The 17296-nt window shown below is 42.3% G+C and overlaps 1 protein-coding gene across 1 annotated transcript in view; it reads left to right on the top strand.

Annotated features, from left to right (window-relative positions):
• Positions 1–17296, top strand: part of ppfia4 (PTPRF interacting protein alpha 4) — a 120834-nt gene that overhangs the window by 93834 nt on the left and 9704 nt on the right. Inside the window, exons 8-24 of the mRNA XM_034692936.1 lie at positions 1684–1818; positions 4121–4255; positions 4424–4507; positions 5263–5394; positions 5565–5627; positions 9026–9117; positions 9389–9518; positions 9962–10158; positions 11793–12021; positions 12105–12140; positions 12235–12356; positions 13926–14038; positions 14127–14208; positions 14299–14380; positions 14608–14808; positions 15393–15455; positions 15819–15845. Of these exons, the coding sequence (XP_034548827.1) occupies positions 1684–1818; positions 4121–4255; positions 4424–4507; positions 5263–5394; positions 5565–5627; positions 9026–9117; positions 9389–9518; positions 9962–10158; positions 11793–12021; positions 12105–12140; positions 12235–12356; positions 13926–14038; positions 14127–14208; positions 14299–14380; positions 14608–14808; positions 15393–15455; positions 15819–15845 (1923 nt within the window). The remainder of the gene's footprint in view (positions 1–1683; positions 1819–4120; positions 4256–4423; positions 4508–5262; positions 5395–5564; positions 5628–9025; positions 9118–9388; positions 9519–9961; positions 10159–11792; positions 12022–12104; positions 12141–12234; positions 12357–13925; positions 14039–14126; positions 14209–14298; positions 14381–14607; positions 14809–15392; positions 15456–15818; positions 15846–17296) is intronic.

The following is a 17296-nucleotide window of genomic DNA, read 5'->3' as shown; positions in this document are numbered from 1 at the left end:
TCTCTTTTTTAAAATATATGTTTGGCCTTTTTGCCTTTATTTGACAGGACAGCTGAAGAGAGACAGGAAATGTGGGGAGTAGTGAGCGGGGGAAGACATGCAGGAAATGGTCGACCGGCCGGGAATCAAACCGGGGACCCCTGTGACGAGGACTGTAGCCTCTGTATGTGGGGCGCTTAGACCGCTAGGCCACCAGTGCCCAAAAGAGTCCACCCCTATAATTGTAATAATCTGGCTAAATCTGGTCAGCCCTTTGCGGCCCATATTTTAAATAAATGGTCTGTCATACCTGGTATGAAATCTCTATTTTTGCAATTTCTCTCAAATCCACTAAATCTTTGTGAAGCTGTTTTGTTCCAAACAGACTTGTAAAGGAAGGACCATATTGTGAAATCAAAGAAGAGATCATTTCACATCTAAATAGCTGATCTTGCCACATCCACTTCCTGAGGGGGCGTGGTCAGAGAGCTCATTCTCATTTAAAGGCACAGACACAGAAAACAGCCTGTTCTGAGCAGGGCTGAAAAAGAGGGGTTTACAGGCAGACCAAAATCTGATTTCAATGTGTTTTTTTGAGCAATAAATTTAAAGACATGTTTTGGGGACCTCTTAGACCAATATATTTTGATGAAAAAGAGCATAATATGTCACCTTTAAGATGTGATTTAAAAGGATCCAGGGTGGGGGCCATTTTGACTTGGGTGGTATATAGCTCATTCCACAGTTTAGGAGCTACCACTGAAAAAGCTTGTCACCCCTCATCTTTTGTCGTCTTTTTGGCATGACAAGACGCCTCTGATCAGCAGACCTCAGTGCTCTGGAGGGATGTGTAGATGTTTACGAGGTAGATGTTTATGAGTCTTAAAATGAATTCTAAAATGGACAGGGAGCCAGTGGAGGGATGGGAGAACGGGGCTGATATGCTCATGCTTGCTGGTTCCTGTTAAAAGGCGAGCAGCCACATTTTGGACTACCTGTAAGCGAGCGAGGGAGGCGTGGTTAATGACAGTGTAAAGTGCATTACAGTAGTCCAAATGGGTCAAGATAAAAGAATGAATCAAGTGCTCAAAATCATTAAAAGATACAACAGATTTAATTTTAGATAAAAGCCTCAGATGATAAAAACTGGTTTTAACTACTGAGTTTATTTTGTTTATCAAGTCTGTCCATTTTGATGCCAAGGTTTGTGACTATGGGTTTTACATAAGTCTGCAGGGAACCCAGGTCTATAGGAGAGACACCACTGGCTCGACTGGGTCCAAACACCATGACATCAGTTTTATCTTCATTTAAGTTTAAAAAGTTAAAAGCCATCCATACCTTGATATCCTTCAGGCAATCTAGTAGGGGTATCAGGGAGCTCTTGTCATTCCTCTTTAGCGGCAGGTAGATTTGGGAGTCGTCTGCATAAAAATGATAGGAGATGCCATGTTTTTTCAAAATTAAACCAAGGGGGAGCATGTAAAGAGAGAAGAGGATGGGCCCCAGAATTGAGCCTTGGGGAACTCCACATGACAGGGGAACAGAAGACGATTTCTTGAGAAAAATAATCACAAGGAGTTTTCTCTAGTTTAGTCAAAAAGAGATAAAGTACACAGGAGTCTTTTGGCCTCATTATGCACATGTTCATGAGCTTCTGTCTCATGGTTTTTCCTGCTGTTGTTGCTGTTCCTCTGTCCACAGAGAGAGGACATGGAGGAGAGGATAACAACGTTAGAGAAACGCTACCTGGCTGCTCAGCGGGAGACCACACACATCCACGACCTCAACGACAAACTGGAGAATGAGCTGGCCACCAAGGACTCACTGCACAGACAGGTAACGTACATACAAAATGCATATTCTAATTCTACCTATATCCAGTGGTGGACAGTAACAGAGTACATTTACTTGAGTACAGTACTTAAGTAAATTTTTTGGAGTATCTGTACTTTACTTGAGTATTATTTTTTGGGAGGAACTTATTACTTTTTACTCCACTACATTCAGAAGACAGTTATTGTACTTTTTACTCCACTACATTTCTATCAATGCTCTAGTTACTCACTACTTTTACTTTGAAGTCAGCTCATGAATTTCCTTCTCTTTTCTGAAATCTGATCCCTAAGACAGTAAACTGTGTTTGTGTAGTTCTGTTTGTCTCAGTGGTTTAGTCATACCTGTGTATCGTGCGTCTCCACGGTGAACGTGGAGCAAACACAGAGCAGATTTCACTCAGATCAGGCAGTTCATTTAGAGGTGGTAATGATGGCTATAAATCTCCACCTGAGCTCCCATGTCCATATCTTCAGCCCATGTTAGAGGTTTTTAAAATGAAGAATGATACGTATCATTTGAAATGTTCTTCCTGTTTCCCCCTCTGCCCAAACACACAAACATTCACTGTCAAACCTGAGAAAGCGTGTTGAGCTACTTAACATTTGTTTCATTCCAGATGAACATTTCAAACTAAGGTTGAACCATAATCACACCATGTCAACCTGTCACTACTGAATTTTTTTAATACTGCCTGTAATTACTTCTATTTAATTTAAATTCCACTGTAACATTGTATATATCTAAATTGTATTCTAGCTTTATTTATCTATTTTTATTTTTATTTTTATTTTATTTTATTTTATTTTATTTTATTCTATTTTATTTTATTTTATTTTATTTTATTTTATTTTTATTTTTATTTTTATTTTTATTTTTATTTCTACTTATTGAAACTTCTTTTATTATTTTTTTTTATTTATTCAATTTATTTGTAAAGGGACCATGTACAATATTTAACATAAATGTCACCATCTGATGCATTGTACCAGAGTTAGCTTAAAGCTAATTTACATCTGCAGTCCCTTGGCAGGTCACAATTAAAACATCACATTGTAAAAACACTTGCTTGCACACACACAAGCGCACGCGCACACACGCACACGCACACACACACACACACACACACACACGGAATCAAACAAACAAACAAACAAACAAACAGTATGTATATCAAGTTAGAAGTATCAAATCAGTGGTTGCAGTGTTGAGTGTCCTTTAGCAGACTTTTCAGTTTGGTTTTGAAGCTGCTGAGAGATTCACTGTTCTTAATGTACTTTCTTGATAGTACTTGTGTCTGGGTTGCTGTAACAACTGAATTTCCCCCCCGGGGGATCAATAAAGTAATATCTTATCTTATCTTATCTTACATTGTCTGTGCTTGGAGTAACTTAGTTTCTGTTTTTCTTCACATGGTATAGCTTTTTATAGATTTTAAGTAATGCTTTCTGTGTAAACATAATGTAACATAATTTACTCCTATGTATTCTTGACAGAACTTATGTATTGTGAAAATACAAAGTTTTGAGCTTTTTTAAGAAGTACTTTGAATATTAAAGTATTTCTAAAAGGAAGTACTTCAGTACTGTAACTCAAGTAATAATCTGACAGAGCAACTTTCACTTGTATTGGAGTAATATTTAACCAGGAGTATCTATACTGTGACTTAAGTCATGAAGCTGTGTACTTTGTCCACCACTGCCTATATCTGATTGGGATTTAGCACAGTGTCTGAAAACATCCAAAGAGTCAAAGCCTGAGGTTAGGTCTCTATCTATAAAATCAATGTTTTATGTCATTATTCTGCTATTCTTCTGCATTTTTGGATGTGTCAAAATCTGTGTTGTCAAGAGACACAACATAAGTGGCACATTTGTCTTGATGCAAGACGACATAAGTCTAATGCTCTCTCTTTCCCCTCTTGACATATTGAATATTTCATGCCTCAGCAGTGCCACAGCCGAAACAGTAATACAGCAGTTGTGGAGTTTGTCTATGTTTTGAAGGTATTATAGAATAATTTAGTGAATGAGTGAGTGAGCCACAGAAACATCTTCCTTAAAGGTTCATGTGTAGTTCAGGGTGAATGTGAGTTCAAATGCACCCTGGGAATACCGGCGTTTCACTCCATTTGGGCCCTTGTGTTGGGTCCTCACTACTTACTGGTTGCACAACACAGACTACACCTCTCTTGAGATCACGCTAATGTCACTCTTCATCCTTTGCATGCATGTGTGTGGGTGTGTGTGTGTGTGTGTGTGTGTGTGTGTGTGTGTGTGTGTGTCTATGTGTGTGTGTGTCTCAGAGCGAGGAGAAGGTGCGCCAGCTGCAGGAAATGCTAGAGATGGCAGAGCAGAGGCTGGCTCAGACGATGAGGAAGGCTGAGACGCTGCCAGAGGTGGAAGCTGAACTGGCACAGAGAGTGGCAGCACTTTCCAAGGTAACACAAGCACACACACACACACACACCCACACACAAGAGGAGAAAACAAAGCAGAAACACATTAAAAGAGACACAAAACAGAAGAAACAGACTCATATTAATGCAGTTACAGTGATTAAACCAAGAGAGGTGGTTGTACTGACATGGAAGTGTCTCCCCCTGCAGGCTGAGGAGCGCCATGGCAATGTGGAGGAGCGCCTCAGACAGCTGGAGTCACAACTGGAGGAGAAGAACCAAGAGCTCGGAAGGGTGTGTGTGTGTGTGTGTGTGCGTCTACACGTGTGTGCGTCTAACAGCCCTGCAGGGTTCTTCTGACCTCCCACTATGATGCATGGGTATATGTGTGTTTATGTGCGTGGGCTGATGCTTCACACAAGCAGGACGGCTTGACTATTCACTATCCATGTGCTCCCTCATGCATACACACAGACGCAAACACACAGGATGTACACACATATGTAGAGCTCTCTATTTTACCCATGCATTGTTGCATGAATTTGAACCAAATCCACAAATCTTTCTGCAATACATCCCCCCCTCCCCCTCTTCTATAGACTGATTGGCTGCTATCTTTAGACTCTGAATAATTCACGCAAGACTAATTTCTTGCTCACTCTGTGCCATGGCACCACTATATTTAGTAACAGACGCTCTCTGAGGATGCAAATTTGTGTTTTCATAGTCTGGGTTAATTTACTTTGGTAATTACAGTAGAACACATATTAAGCACTGAATTCCCTGTTAAATAGAAGGCGTTTAACCCTTTATTATTAGCACATAAATGAGTGTAATTAAGTCTCAGTGGCTGCGAGATCCATTGTTGGCCAAGAAGACCTATATCTAGCAGCTGGTGATCTGAGGCTAAATACACACTTCATCCTTTAATCCATGCAGAGATGCTTGATTAGCTGCTTAAATACACCCAAATGGAGTCTGTCTCAAAGAGAAAATTTGATGATCTCATTCCCCCCCCTGTCTGGTTTTATTCTCTCTACGCTCTCCAGGCTCGTCAGAGGGAGAAAATGAACGAGGAGCACAACAAGCGTTTGTCTGACACGGTGGATCGTCTGCTCACTGAGTCAAATGAGAGACTGCAGCTCCATCTGAAAGAGCGCATGGCTGCCCTGGAGGACAAGGCAAGGCCCGGGTGCACACATTCATCGAAGCAGCAGCAGCAGCAGCAGCAGCAGCAGCAGCTCATATCGCCATTGTTATTGCCTCACAGAACAAATGAATTTACAGTTCAGCACATGTTGTTCTTGGGACATAGATTTGTTTTGACATGGTTTTATGGTTTTCTGTCTAGAACTCCCTCATTCAGGACCTCGAGAACTGCCAAAAACAGCTTGAAGAATTTCATCACACCAGGGTCAGTGAGACTTAAATGATTCATCATACATATTTACTGAAATCTTCTTCTCCTCCAACTCAAATGACCCAAATAAGTGGTGAAACCATTTGCTCAAGTGCTGTACATAAATACATTACTGCGGTACTAGTACTCTGCAGAGGTTTTTCTAATTGATGCTGCTTCATATATTACACAACCAACATTTCAAATGGAAATGTACTTTTTTACTCCATTTGATTTATTTGATAGCTGTAACTTTTACTTTGCATAAAACACTATTTTTTAAAGGTAAGGCATTTTTATAGATAAAGCTCACAAACAATTCACTCTTTCAGAAGCTTCCATTAGCTTAATAAGTGCAGCCGTCACACACAAAGTTATGCTAATTTGTGAGAATTTGAAAATCACCCACATGGGCTTTCTTGCCAAAAATGATTAGATAACTGCTGCTCTCATATCAGTATGCTAATCTTTAAGCTACTGCTTGCTACTGGTTAGTTTCAACTTCTGGTGTTGAAACGAAGCCATTCTGGATGTGCAATAAAGTGCAGTTCCCCAAGTTTCCAGTGGAGGCTGGCTGCAAAAGGAATCATCATGAGATCCAATGTGAAAAGGCCCAACTTTACAGCAGAAATACACGTGTTCAAAGCCTGGTGCAAAAAAACAGTTTGCAATATGTATTGCACATTTATTCAGTCATGCACACTGCAAGGGGTTCAATTTTCTATAAAATATCCGTTAACCCTCCTGTTATGTTCGTTTCTCAGGAACAGCAATAATGTTCATGGGTCAATTTGACCCGGGGCATATTCAATTATACCCGAGGCATTATCCAAAAGTGGCAGAACCCAAAAAAATCCCAATAAACATTTTTTTAATCTCATTATTAACTCCATAACTGACCATTTAAATCCAAATTTAGTGCAATAGTGTTCTTTAATCCTAACATGGAAAGTTCCTGTCAAAAGTCATGCCAACACCTGCATTCTCGCACTTTACAGATGAGGTCAAGAGAAAGGAAGAGTGTGTGTGTGTGTGTGTGTGTGTGTGTGTGTGTGTGTGTGTGTGTGTGTGTGTGTGTGTGTGTGTGTGTGTGTGTGTGTGTGTGCGTGCGTGCGTGTGTGTGTGATTTGGGTGAAATTTGTCACACGCAAAGAAACAATTAGTATTTGACACTTCTGACTCCTTTTAGCCTCCACTTTGAGTGCCGGGTCAAATTAACCCACATACAGTATATGTAATAAAAACATGCAGGTGGGGTTTTGCAAATATGTGAAATCAACCATTTTCATTTCATATGTTGATTACACCTATTAAGCCATGCAGGCAGAAGAAGTTTCATACTGAAAATTACTTTCAGCATAATTTTTTTTCAATTTTTTGAACTTTAAAAGGGTCAATTTGACCCGCAAGATAACAGGAGGGTTAAGATAATACAAAAGCCAAGAATTGTGCACACAGTAGCATCTTCAGGGGCACAGCTGAGATGCTTGGCAGGTGGGTGATGTGTAGATGTTTGCTAGACAGCTAAAAGCCTCAGCTCCACTTCATTGCTTTTAGTTTAGATTGAGCAGAAGCTAGGTTGAGACAGTAATTCCAGTATTGTGACTGCCATCTTTGGGCTTCAAAACACATCCTCATATTCAGTGGGGGATGTCACAGAGATAATAATAATAATAATAATACATTTTATTTAAAAGCGCCCCAAAAGACACTTTACAGAGAGGTTTAAAAACACAATAAAAACAACACAATAAAATAAAGACAACAAGAAAAGTGACACCAAGTTAAAATGAAGCAGTGGAAATCAAACAGAGAATGCAGATAGGAACAGATGGGTTTTGAGTTTTGATTTGAAAAGGGGAAGTGAGTCAATGTTAAGGATGTCTGGTGGGAGTGAGTTCCAGAGTTGGGGAGCAGAGCGACTGAAAGCTCTGCTCCCCATGGTGCTGAGACGGGCAGGGGGCACAGAGAGGTGGAGGGAGGAGGAGGAGGAAGACCTGAGGGAGTGAGAGGGGGTGACAATGTGGAGGAGATCAGACAGATACAGGGGGGGAGGTTGTGAATGGCCTTGAATGTGTACAGGAGGATTTTGAAGTTGATTCTAAGTTTGACCGGGAGCCAGTGAAGCTGCTGGAGGACGGGGTTAGATGTGGTGAAAGGAGGGGGTTATGGAAATGTTTACAGTCAGTGGCTAGTCTGGTGGTAAACAGCTTATCTGTCTCTGTCTAAAGTTAACTTGCAAGTGATAACCTCTGAGGCTTAAATTAGCGTGTAGGATCAATAACCACAAAAGCATATGGCTATGTTTCCCCAGGGGATAATGTGCTGGGTTTTTTTTCTTGGGCTAGCGCAGTGATACACAAGACAGTCTAGCTGCAGGGAACAGAGCAGGTTGATTGGCTCTGCTCACTTTCTAGTGTTAATCCTGTTTCCACAGTTCCTCATCTCAGTGAACTGTCTTTAGCTTCACTTTTCCACGGGACGTGAGAGTGGCATACACACTGCAAAAAGACAAAATCTTACCATGTGAAATTGTCTCATTTTCAATCAAAATGTCTTACCCCTCTTGATTTAAAATTAACTTAACAAGTACATTTGAGCAAGATAGAGGGACTTGTTTTAAGACAGTGCATCTAAGAAAGAGGGGTTGTTGTTTTTAAGGGTTGGTTTTAGTTTTCAGACACTGTTTCTTCTAAGTCAGATAAAATATTCATCCTCAAACTACATGCACACAATGAAACACCTACTTTAGGGCATAGCTGGCTTATCCTAAAAAACAACATGACTGAATATTAGAATATCCAGCTCACTATGAGAAGACATTATATCTCAAAATGCTCAAATTAAACTTTGTCATCTTATTTCAAGTACAAGATGGTCTTAAAGCTAGAGAAGTGCTGCTATAATACAACTCAAATTAAGGGGAATATATCTCAAATGAAGATGTTGACATGAAATTTATGAGTGAAAAAATACTAATTGTTATCATTCCTGTCTTATTGTGAGACTCTAAGCTTTAAAATACTGGTTAAATATTGCTTAAAATAAGTTTTCCCTGCTTATTTTAAGATCACAGTTTTCTAAATATTACATCTTATTTTAAGAAATCTTACCAAGCAAATTTTCACTTGTTCTATTGGCAGATTTGTTTTGCTTATTTCAAGGTAAAAGTACCTTGAAATAAGTTTGTTTTCCTTGTTTTAGAGGGGCATTTTTTTCCATTGCATTTTCTCATCCAACTCTTAGCAAGAAGGCAAATGAGTGTACCTCCTAAAATGTCAAACCAGTACTGCACAGTCTCTTCCCCAATGTCTAATAAGTCGTCTGTGATTTTACCAGCTAATTACACTACAGGTATTTCTACTTGTAATACATTGTGAGCTAACTGTCCATGATGACCCTCTCTCCCTCAGGAACGACTGATTGGAGAAATTGACAAGTTGAGAAACGAGATTGACCATTTGAAGCGCCGCAGTGGAGCTTTTGGAGATGGCACCCACCCGAGGTACAAAAATACTTGTAAACAAATGGGTGAGAAACTGATGGAGAACTTGAAGAGTTAAGTGTTCCCTCTCAGGATGACAATGCCCCCATCCAAGGGCGGTGGGGTTGAATGATTTGATGATAATTATTTAAGTCATGCCGTGGCCTGCTGTGGCTTTATATTGATTTTTCCTTTAATTTATCACCTGTCTGTGCTCATACTCAGCATGTACCCCCTTCTTAAAATGTGCTTAATGCATTATTGATGATAAGTTGTGTGTTCACAAACTCAGGTCTCACCTGGGTAGCGCCAGTGACCTTCGCTTCTCTGTGGTGGAGGGCCAGGACGGCCACTACAGCACAACTGTGATCAGGAGGGCACAGAAAGGCAGACTGTCAGCACTACGAGACGACCCAAACAAGGTGCTAATTATGTCTTTATCAGGCCTAAACAAGCCTTAAGTTCCTCACATACAAACAACAAGAAGGTCAACTTACAGACCAAGATCATGTAACAACTTTTCTTCTAACCAGATAGAGCCACGTACATGTGCGTTATCTGATTTCATGTCTGCTTTACTAATAAGTGTCTGTGCTTGGCTATTGTACAATGATCTTCATGCCTAATCACCATTCTTTACTAACCTCTCTGTCTCTCTGTCTCTCTTTCACCTGCTGCTCTGGACATCCTGTCTAATGTAAGTTCATCCATTTCTTCTCATAACTGGTCACATACGTCCACAAGTATCATTATGTATTTTAATGTGTGTGTGTGTGTGTGTGTGTGTAATAGGAATGTTGTATGTTTTCTGAAATATTTCGCCTGTGTTTCCTCATGTGAGATTTCTCTGGTTTGTTGTGTTCAGGTGTGTGCAATGTTCGAACAGGACTACCCTTCCCTGCGTGGCAGCGTCAGCCACCTCCTGGGCAGCGACATGGAGGCAGAGTCAGACATGGATGATGACGTTAGCTCCGCCCTACTTTCCCCCAGCGGCCAGTCAGACGCTCAAACTCTCGCTCTCATGCTGCAGGAGCAGCTTGATGCTATCAATGAAGAGATAAGGTGCACATTAGATTACAGCACATGGCACTTCTATGATCCCTATGGGGAAACTGGGTCAGTGCAGCAGCAGCAGCAGTAAGAAACAGGATACAGATAAGAGAACAAAGTATTAAAGATAATGCAACAAATGATTACAAAAGAGGGGGAATTTTAGGAGATGCTTCAGCAAATAACAGTACTGCTGCTGCTGCTGCTGCTGCTGCTGCTGCTTGTTAATGCCATGCATGAAACCCTGTAGCCAGACATGATGCACCAGAACTGTTACTGTTTTAGATAGAGAGATGATAACATGCAGATAAGACTCTCCACATCTGAATCCTGTTTTCTTCTGAAAGGCGAATGCTGTTTATTGGAGCAAACAATGTCCTCATGTGATACTACGCTTATGGGGAAGAGATGCAAAGTAGCTGATTATGCTGCAGAGAATTCAGAACCTCCTGACACACACACACACACACACACACACACACACACACACACACACACACACACAAACGCAGAGGACTACAAATGCAAATTCCAATGCATGATATATACAACTTGAATGAGAACAAAATAAACTGTAAATATTTCCCAAAAGGGCAAATAAGGCTCTTTGGGGGGGTAGTTTTTTCAGGATAGGCACAGGCTGTTATTGTTAATTAATTGATGAGATGTTCTGCATTCACAGATACCATATGTACAGTATCTCACAAAAGTGAGTACACCCCTCACATTTCTGCACATATTTAATTATATCTTTTCATGGGACAACACTGAAGAAATGACATTTTCATACAAAGTAAAGAAGTCAGTGTGCAGCTTGTATAACAGTGTAAATTTACTGTCCCCTCAAAATAACTCAACACACAGCCATTAATGTCTAAACCACCGACAACAAAAGTGAGTACACCCCTAAGTGAAAATGTACAAATTGGGCCCAAAGTGTCAATATTTTGTGATGCCACCATTATTTTCCAGCACTGCCTTAACCCTCTTGGGAATGGAGTTCACCAGAGCTTCACAGGTTGCCACTTGAATCCTCTTTCACTCCTCCATGACGACATCACGGAGCTGGTGGATGTTAGAGACCTTATGCTCCTCCACCTACCATTTGAGGATCCCCACAGATGCTCAATAGGGTTTAGGTCTGGAGACATGCTTGGCCACTCCATCACCTTCACCCTCAGCTTCTTTAGCAAGGCAGTGGTCGTCTTGGAGGTGTGTTTGGGGTTGTTATCATGTTGGAGTACTGCCCTGTGGCCCAGTTTTTGAAGGGAGGGGATCATGCTCTGCTTCAGTATGTCACAGTACATGTTGGCATTCATGGTTCCCTCAATGAACTGTAGCTCCCCAGTGCCGGCAGCACTCATGCAGACCCAGACCATGACACTCCCACCACCATGCTTGACTGTAGGCAAGATGCATTTGTCTTTGTACTCTTTATCTGGTTGCTGCCACACACGCTTGACACCATCTGAACCAAATACGTTTATCTTAGTCTCATCAGACCACAAGACATGGTTCCAGTAATCCATGTCCTTAGTCTGCTGTCTTTAGCAGATTGTTTGCAGGCTTTCTTGTGCATCATCTTTAGAAGAAATGTGAGGGGTGTACTCACTTTTGTGAGATACTGTATGTTTATGTGTGTTCAGGATGATCCAGGTGGAACGGGAGTCTGCAGACCTCCGCTCAGATGAGATCGAGTCCCGTGTGAACAGCGGCAGCATGGACGGTCTCAATGTGACGCTCCGACCCCGAGCCCTGCCCACCTCAGCCACCGCCCAATCCCTGGCTTCATCTTCCTCTCCGCCCACCAGCGGTCACTCCACACCTAAACATCACTCACGCAACGCCAGCCACCACCTAGGCATCATGACTCTGGTCAGAGGGCACACACATGCATCTTGTCAAACACAAATTAAAAGTGATGTACCCGTAACTGTGTGTGTCGTTTTGTTTCATAGCCAAGCGACCTGAGGAAACACCGCAGGAAAGTAGCGGTAAGTTTGCACACAAGACTAAAGCATTACAGTTCTTTTTTGTGAGAATGTGGCTGTTAGTGACTGAGCTGAGTTTCTTTTGTGACTCCTGCAGTCTCCAGTGGAAGTGGACAAAGCTACTATCAAGTGTGAGACATCCCCTCCCTCATCGCCACGCAGTTTACGGCTGGAAACAAATTTTGCCCAGTTTACAGGCAGTCTAGAGGATGGCCGAGGGTAAACACACACACACATACACGCACAAACACACATGCATGGGTATACAGTGTCATTTGTAAGCATTGGTACAGATATGGTGCGCTTGCAACAAGGTTTGCGGTATCGATGGAGAGGAGAAGTGTTATCAACAGGGGTACCTCAAGGGTCAGTGCTTGGTCCCCTCCTGTTCTCAATATACACCATATCACTTGGTGCAGTGATTCGCTCCCATGGCTTTTCCTATCACTGCTATGCAGATGATACACAGCTTTTCCTGTCTTTTCCACCTGACGACACAACTGTCTCAGCTCGGATCTCATCCTGCCTTGCTGACATTTCTAAATGGATGAGGGAACGTCACCTACAGCTCAACCTGTCCAAGACTGAGCTTATTATCATTCCAGCAAGTCCCACTGTGGACCCACAGATCAATATCCAGTTTGGATCTCAAAACCTCATGCCCACTAAGTCTGCCCGAAATCTGGGTGTCATGATCGATGACCAGCTAACCTTCAGGGTTCATGTTGCCTCGATTGCTCGGTCCTGCCGTTTTGCCCTCTATAACATCAAGAGGATCAGACCCTACCTGACAGAACACGCAACACAGCTCCTGGTTCAGGCTTGTAATGTCACGCATGGAGTACTGCAACTCTCTACTGGCAGGCCTCCCTGCATGCACAGTTAAACCTCTGCAGATGATCCAGAACGCAGCAGCAGCACGTCTGGTCTTCAACCAGCCTAAGACAGCTCATGTCACTCCCCTGCTCATTTCGCTACACTGGCTTCCAGTTGCAGCTCGCATCAGATACAAAACTCTAATCATGACTTACAAAGCAGTCACCAAAACCGCTCCAGTTTACCTGGAACCCCTCATCCAGGTCTACTGCCCTTCTCTCCCGCTACGCTCGGCCTCTGAAAATCGCCTAGTGCTTCCAGCACATAAGGCCTCAAAATCACTAGCTGGACTCTTCTCTTCTGTTGTCCCTAAATGGTGGAATGAATTGTCCAACTCCATTCGATCTGCAGAGTCCCTCTCTACTTTCAAAAGACAGCTAAAGACCCAGCTCTTTAGGAAGCACTATGCACTTAGCTAGACTATTCTGCACTGTTGTCCCCAGTGGCAGATCATGTCTTCCAGCTACAGTTGACTCACACTGTCCTGCTCTACTCTGGGAATCTGTGTTCAGGTCTGGAGTGACCCAGCACTTGGTACTTTGGTCATTATTGTGGTGATGTTAATTGTTGATGATGATAATGGAAGGTCTTAAATGGTTTGGTTGCTTCATTGTAGATGTTCCTTATTTACTTTTGTGCATTGCCTTTACACTGCTTGTCAGTTCCTGCACCCAAATGGACTTGAAGCAGTTTGTTCCTCTTACTGATCTTGTTTCCTCTTGTCTAGATCTTTGCTTGTGTTGTTCTTGTTCTCTTACGTACGTCACTTTGGATAAAAGTGTCTGCTAAATGACATTGTAACATCCGTAATGCTTCATACGTAGAAGAACAAAAGCATATTTTGCTAACAGTTGACAATAATATATCCTAGTGTAAATTATACTGTGACTGTTTCTTCATATCTGTTTGCAGTAAGCCGAAGAAAGGCATTAAGTCGTCTATTGGACGATTGTTTGGGAAGAAGGAAAAGGGCAGAATGGAGCAGACTGTATGCAGGGAAGGACAGACCCTACCTGCCTTAACAGGTACACTTCAGACTACACAACATATCCTACACCAACACTGTCTGAAGAAGAAGAAAAACACAATTAACACTTATGTGCTGAATTCCAGACTTTGATATGGGCATCTGTGACACCATGACTCTGGGGAAACTAGGCACTCAAGCTGAGAGGGACCGCAGGATGAAGAAAAAGTAAATGCACACTCCATTTGTTAATTTTTTTGTGTTTTAGAGCTTGTTTTTGTAGGTTGAATATATTCTTTGTGGCTTTTCTCTGGTTAGACATGAACTTCTGGAAGATGCCAGGAAAAGAGGCCAGCCGTTTGCCCAGTGGGACGGTCCTACTGTTGTCTCCTGGCTAGAGGTATATCTTCTACTTTTAAGTCTACCAACTAAAATGATTTCACAAAACCTCAGTCTTACTTGCTGTCAGACTTGTATTATTTGATTCCTGCTAAATTAAACAGCATGCAGTCATATTAAATACCAAAAAAAGACCATCAGACACTGATCTTCATCCCTTCCCACTTCTATCGTTCCTTTTATGGTGACAATGGTGATGGCGATGAATATTTTGATGTCTCTCACCAGCTGTGGGTAGGAATGCCGGCGTGGTATGTGGCAGCCTGCCGTGCCAACGTGAAGAGCGGAGCCATCATGTCAGCTCTGTCAGACACAGAGATCCAGCGGGAGATTGGCATCAGCAACCCTCTGCACCGACTTAAACTGCGCCTGGCCATCCAGGAGATGGTCTCCCTCACCAGCCCATCTGCACCGCTTACCTCCAGAACGGTAAAATAACACAACAAATACACCTTTATGATAAACCTGTGTTCACGCATGATGATATGTATACACAGATATCAGACATGTAAACATGAAACCCCACACAAATAGACCCAGAGCATTGAATATGAGGAAATTAACCCACACAGAGCACTCCAAACTTTTCCACTAATGGGCTTAACCTTCACTTTGCACCCTTGAGTGTTGACTCCTCACTCTTTTTTTTTTTTTTTTGTACTCTTGTTCAGACCTCAGTGGAGGCTTGGTGTCTCTCTTTGACTGAGGTTGACTTGTCCTTTCCTTCTTCCATAAATTGCATGGAGTACTGTGGGAAAACGACACACAAACAGAGCCAGATTTAGCCGTGAGCTACCTGCGTGAAATACACTCCCTCCCTTGGCATCACTCAACACAATGTTTGTCTATGTGTGTGTGTGTGTGTGTGTGTGTGTGTGTGTGTGTGTGTGTGTCTGTGGGGGTTGCTATGCGTGAAAAACATGCACATGAGTATATTCTTGGGTATGTTTTTGTGTGTGTGTGTGTGCGTGCTTGTGTGTGTGCGTTTGGTTGTGTTTTCGTCCTCTGAGCAGTCCTCCGGAAATGTGTGGGTGACTCATGAAGAGATGGAGAACCTGGCTTCCTCCTCTAAAGCGGTCAGTACCATCTGGGTGCTCCCCTCCCCTTTCACCTCCACCAAACAACACTCCCTCACACTCACACTGTCCCCACCGTGACACACATATGTTTAAATCCCACTACATCACACACTAACGCTTTTTCATGCTCAAGCTGCTTCCTTTTTTTTTTATGTGTGTCTGGTGTAACTGACAAAATCTGTCTTTGTGTAGACTTAAGGAAAATTCAATGATGTGAGTGTTATAGATGTTTGTTAAAGCTAATAGCAGACAGAAGAGGTTTATATCTATGTGTGTGTTTGTGGATGTGCAACATGTGTGGCTTTGGTTATCCCCTGTCTCTCTAACCTTGTAAACTGTCTCTACCATGCTGCCACTAAGGATAATGAGGAAGGCAGCTGGGCACAGGTGAGGTCACTGATCTGCTAAAATATGTCTGCACACACTCTCACACTGTGAACATGCTCACTGACTGACGCACTTGCCAACTCACAAACTTGTCTGTGAAAAAGGAGGGAAACAGATTAACTTTTAAGATTTGCAATACTTGCAGAAGGAAATGGTTCAAGGAGACAGAAAATAACAACTATATGAATAGCTGTCTGTATCTTTTACTGTATGGCCTGAAGAATAACAGATGACTTGATAAATACCCTGTATTGTAAAGTGGGTGAACTGGCTCTTTAACCTATTGGAATATTATCATGTTTACTACTGGTACATAGACCAAGTAAACCAGGGTTCATACCATAGACTGTATAAAATATGGATGTAGGATCTGTGAAGTCACCCGTCAGATTCTTCAGCGCTGTTTGAGGCCAATCGTCGGCAGGAACCATATACAAGAGGCGGGGCTTTGAGGCGGGGCTTTGAGGGGCAACACACATTAACATGTTTATTTCTGCTGTAAAGATCGGCTTTTTTGAATGGGTGTGTATGTGGTTTCCTGTACTTCCGGAGCCAGCCTCAAGCTGATCCTCAATGAACTGCTGTTTTTAGCACTTCCGCATTGGACTTATATTTTTAGACTGGAGGTTGCCGCTTGGTTTATACCTCATTAAAGGTGTTTTCACAACAGGATGTAACAGCTATCGATTGAAAAAATTGTCTTTTCTATTTTTGTTTAAAGCTAGGGTTGGTAGTCTCAGAAAACTAGCATGAATTTGAATGTAGCATGTCTTCAGGACTCCGTCTAACCCCTCCCCCCCCTTCCCTCGGAGCTCCTGCAAAACGATGCCCCCCGGCTCACATGAACGAGCGCCGCTGACTTGCGACCATATGATTGTGACTGATTCAAAACCGGTCCTCACCAAAACATTCTCATAGTGAAAGTTAAAAACACAAACAAACATGGCTGCTGTTAGCACTCACAACTGTCACGCTAGCATTATCCAGTTGTACTGGTGACACGATATCAGGAGAAAAGTTATAACACATATATAATACTGTAACAGCTCTACTGTTTGTTAAACCTGTTCAGTGTAGATGCTCTTAATTCCTACAGTGTTGACAGTCAGTGAAGGCATCAGGAGAGGTGTAGAGTGTGTGAGCGGGAGAGAGGAGAGACAAGAGGAGAAGTTCTTCATTCATTCAAACATTGATTGTTGTTTTGTCGGTTGGTGTGATCACGGCCGACAGTGACCGGTTATTAAAGATCAACGTGTTCATGAATCGGCTCGTCATCCCTACAGCGTCCAGACGGACGCTACAATACATCTACATTTTCTGTAGGACTTACTAAATGTCATTAATTCTTCTGCTTGTCAGAGCCCCCGTGGTGAGAGCTTTTTAAGACTCTGATCCGGACTACAGTCCTGAGCAAAGCACCTCATCGGGTCAGAGGGGACAGGCCTGAGGTC

Source organism: Notolabrus celidotus, chromosome 1 (genome assembly GCF_009762535.1).
Source record: "Notolabrus celidotus isolate fNotCel1 chromosome 1, fNotCel1.pri, whole genome shotgun sequence".
Classification (NCBI taxonomy): domain Eukaryota; kingdom Metazoa; phylum Chordata; class Actinopteri; order Labriformes; family Labridae; genus Notolabrus; species Notolabrus celidotus.
The sequence above is the reverse complement of the archived record's forward strand: the minus strand, read 5'-3'. Positions and strand labels throughout refer to the sequence as shown.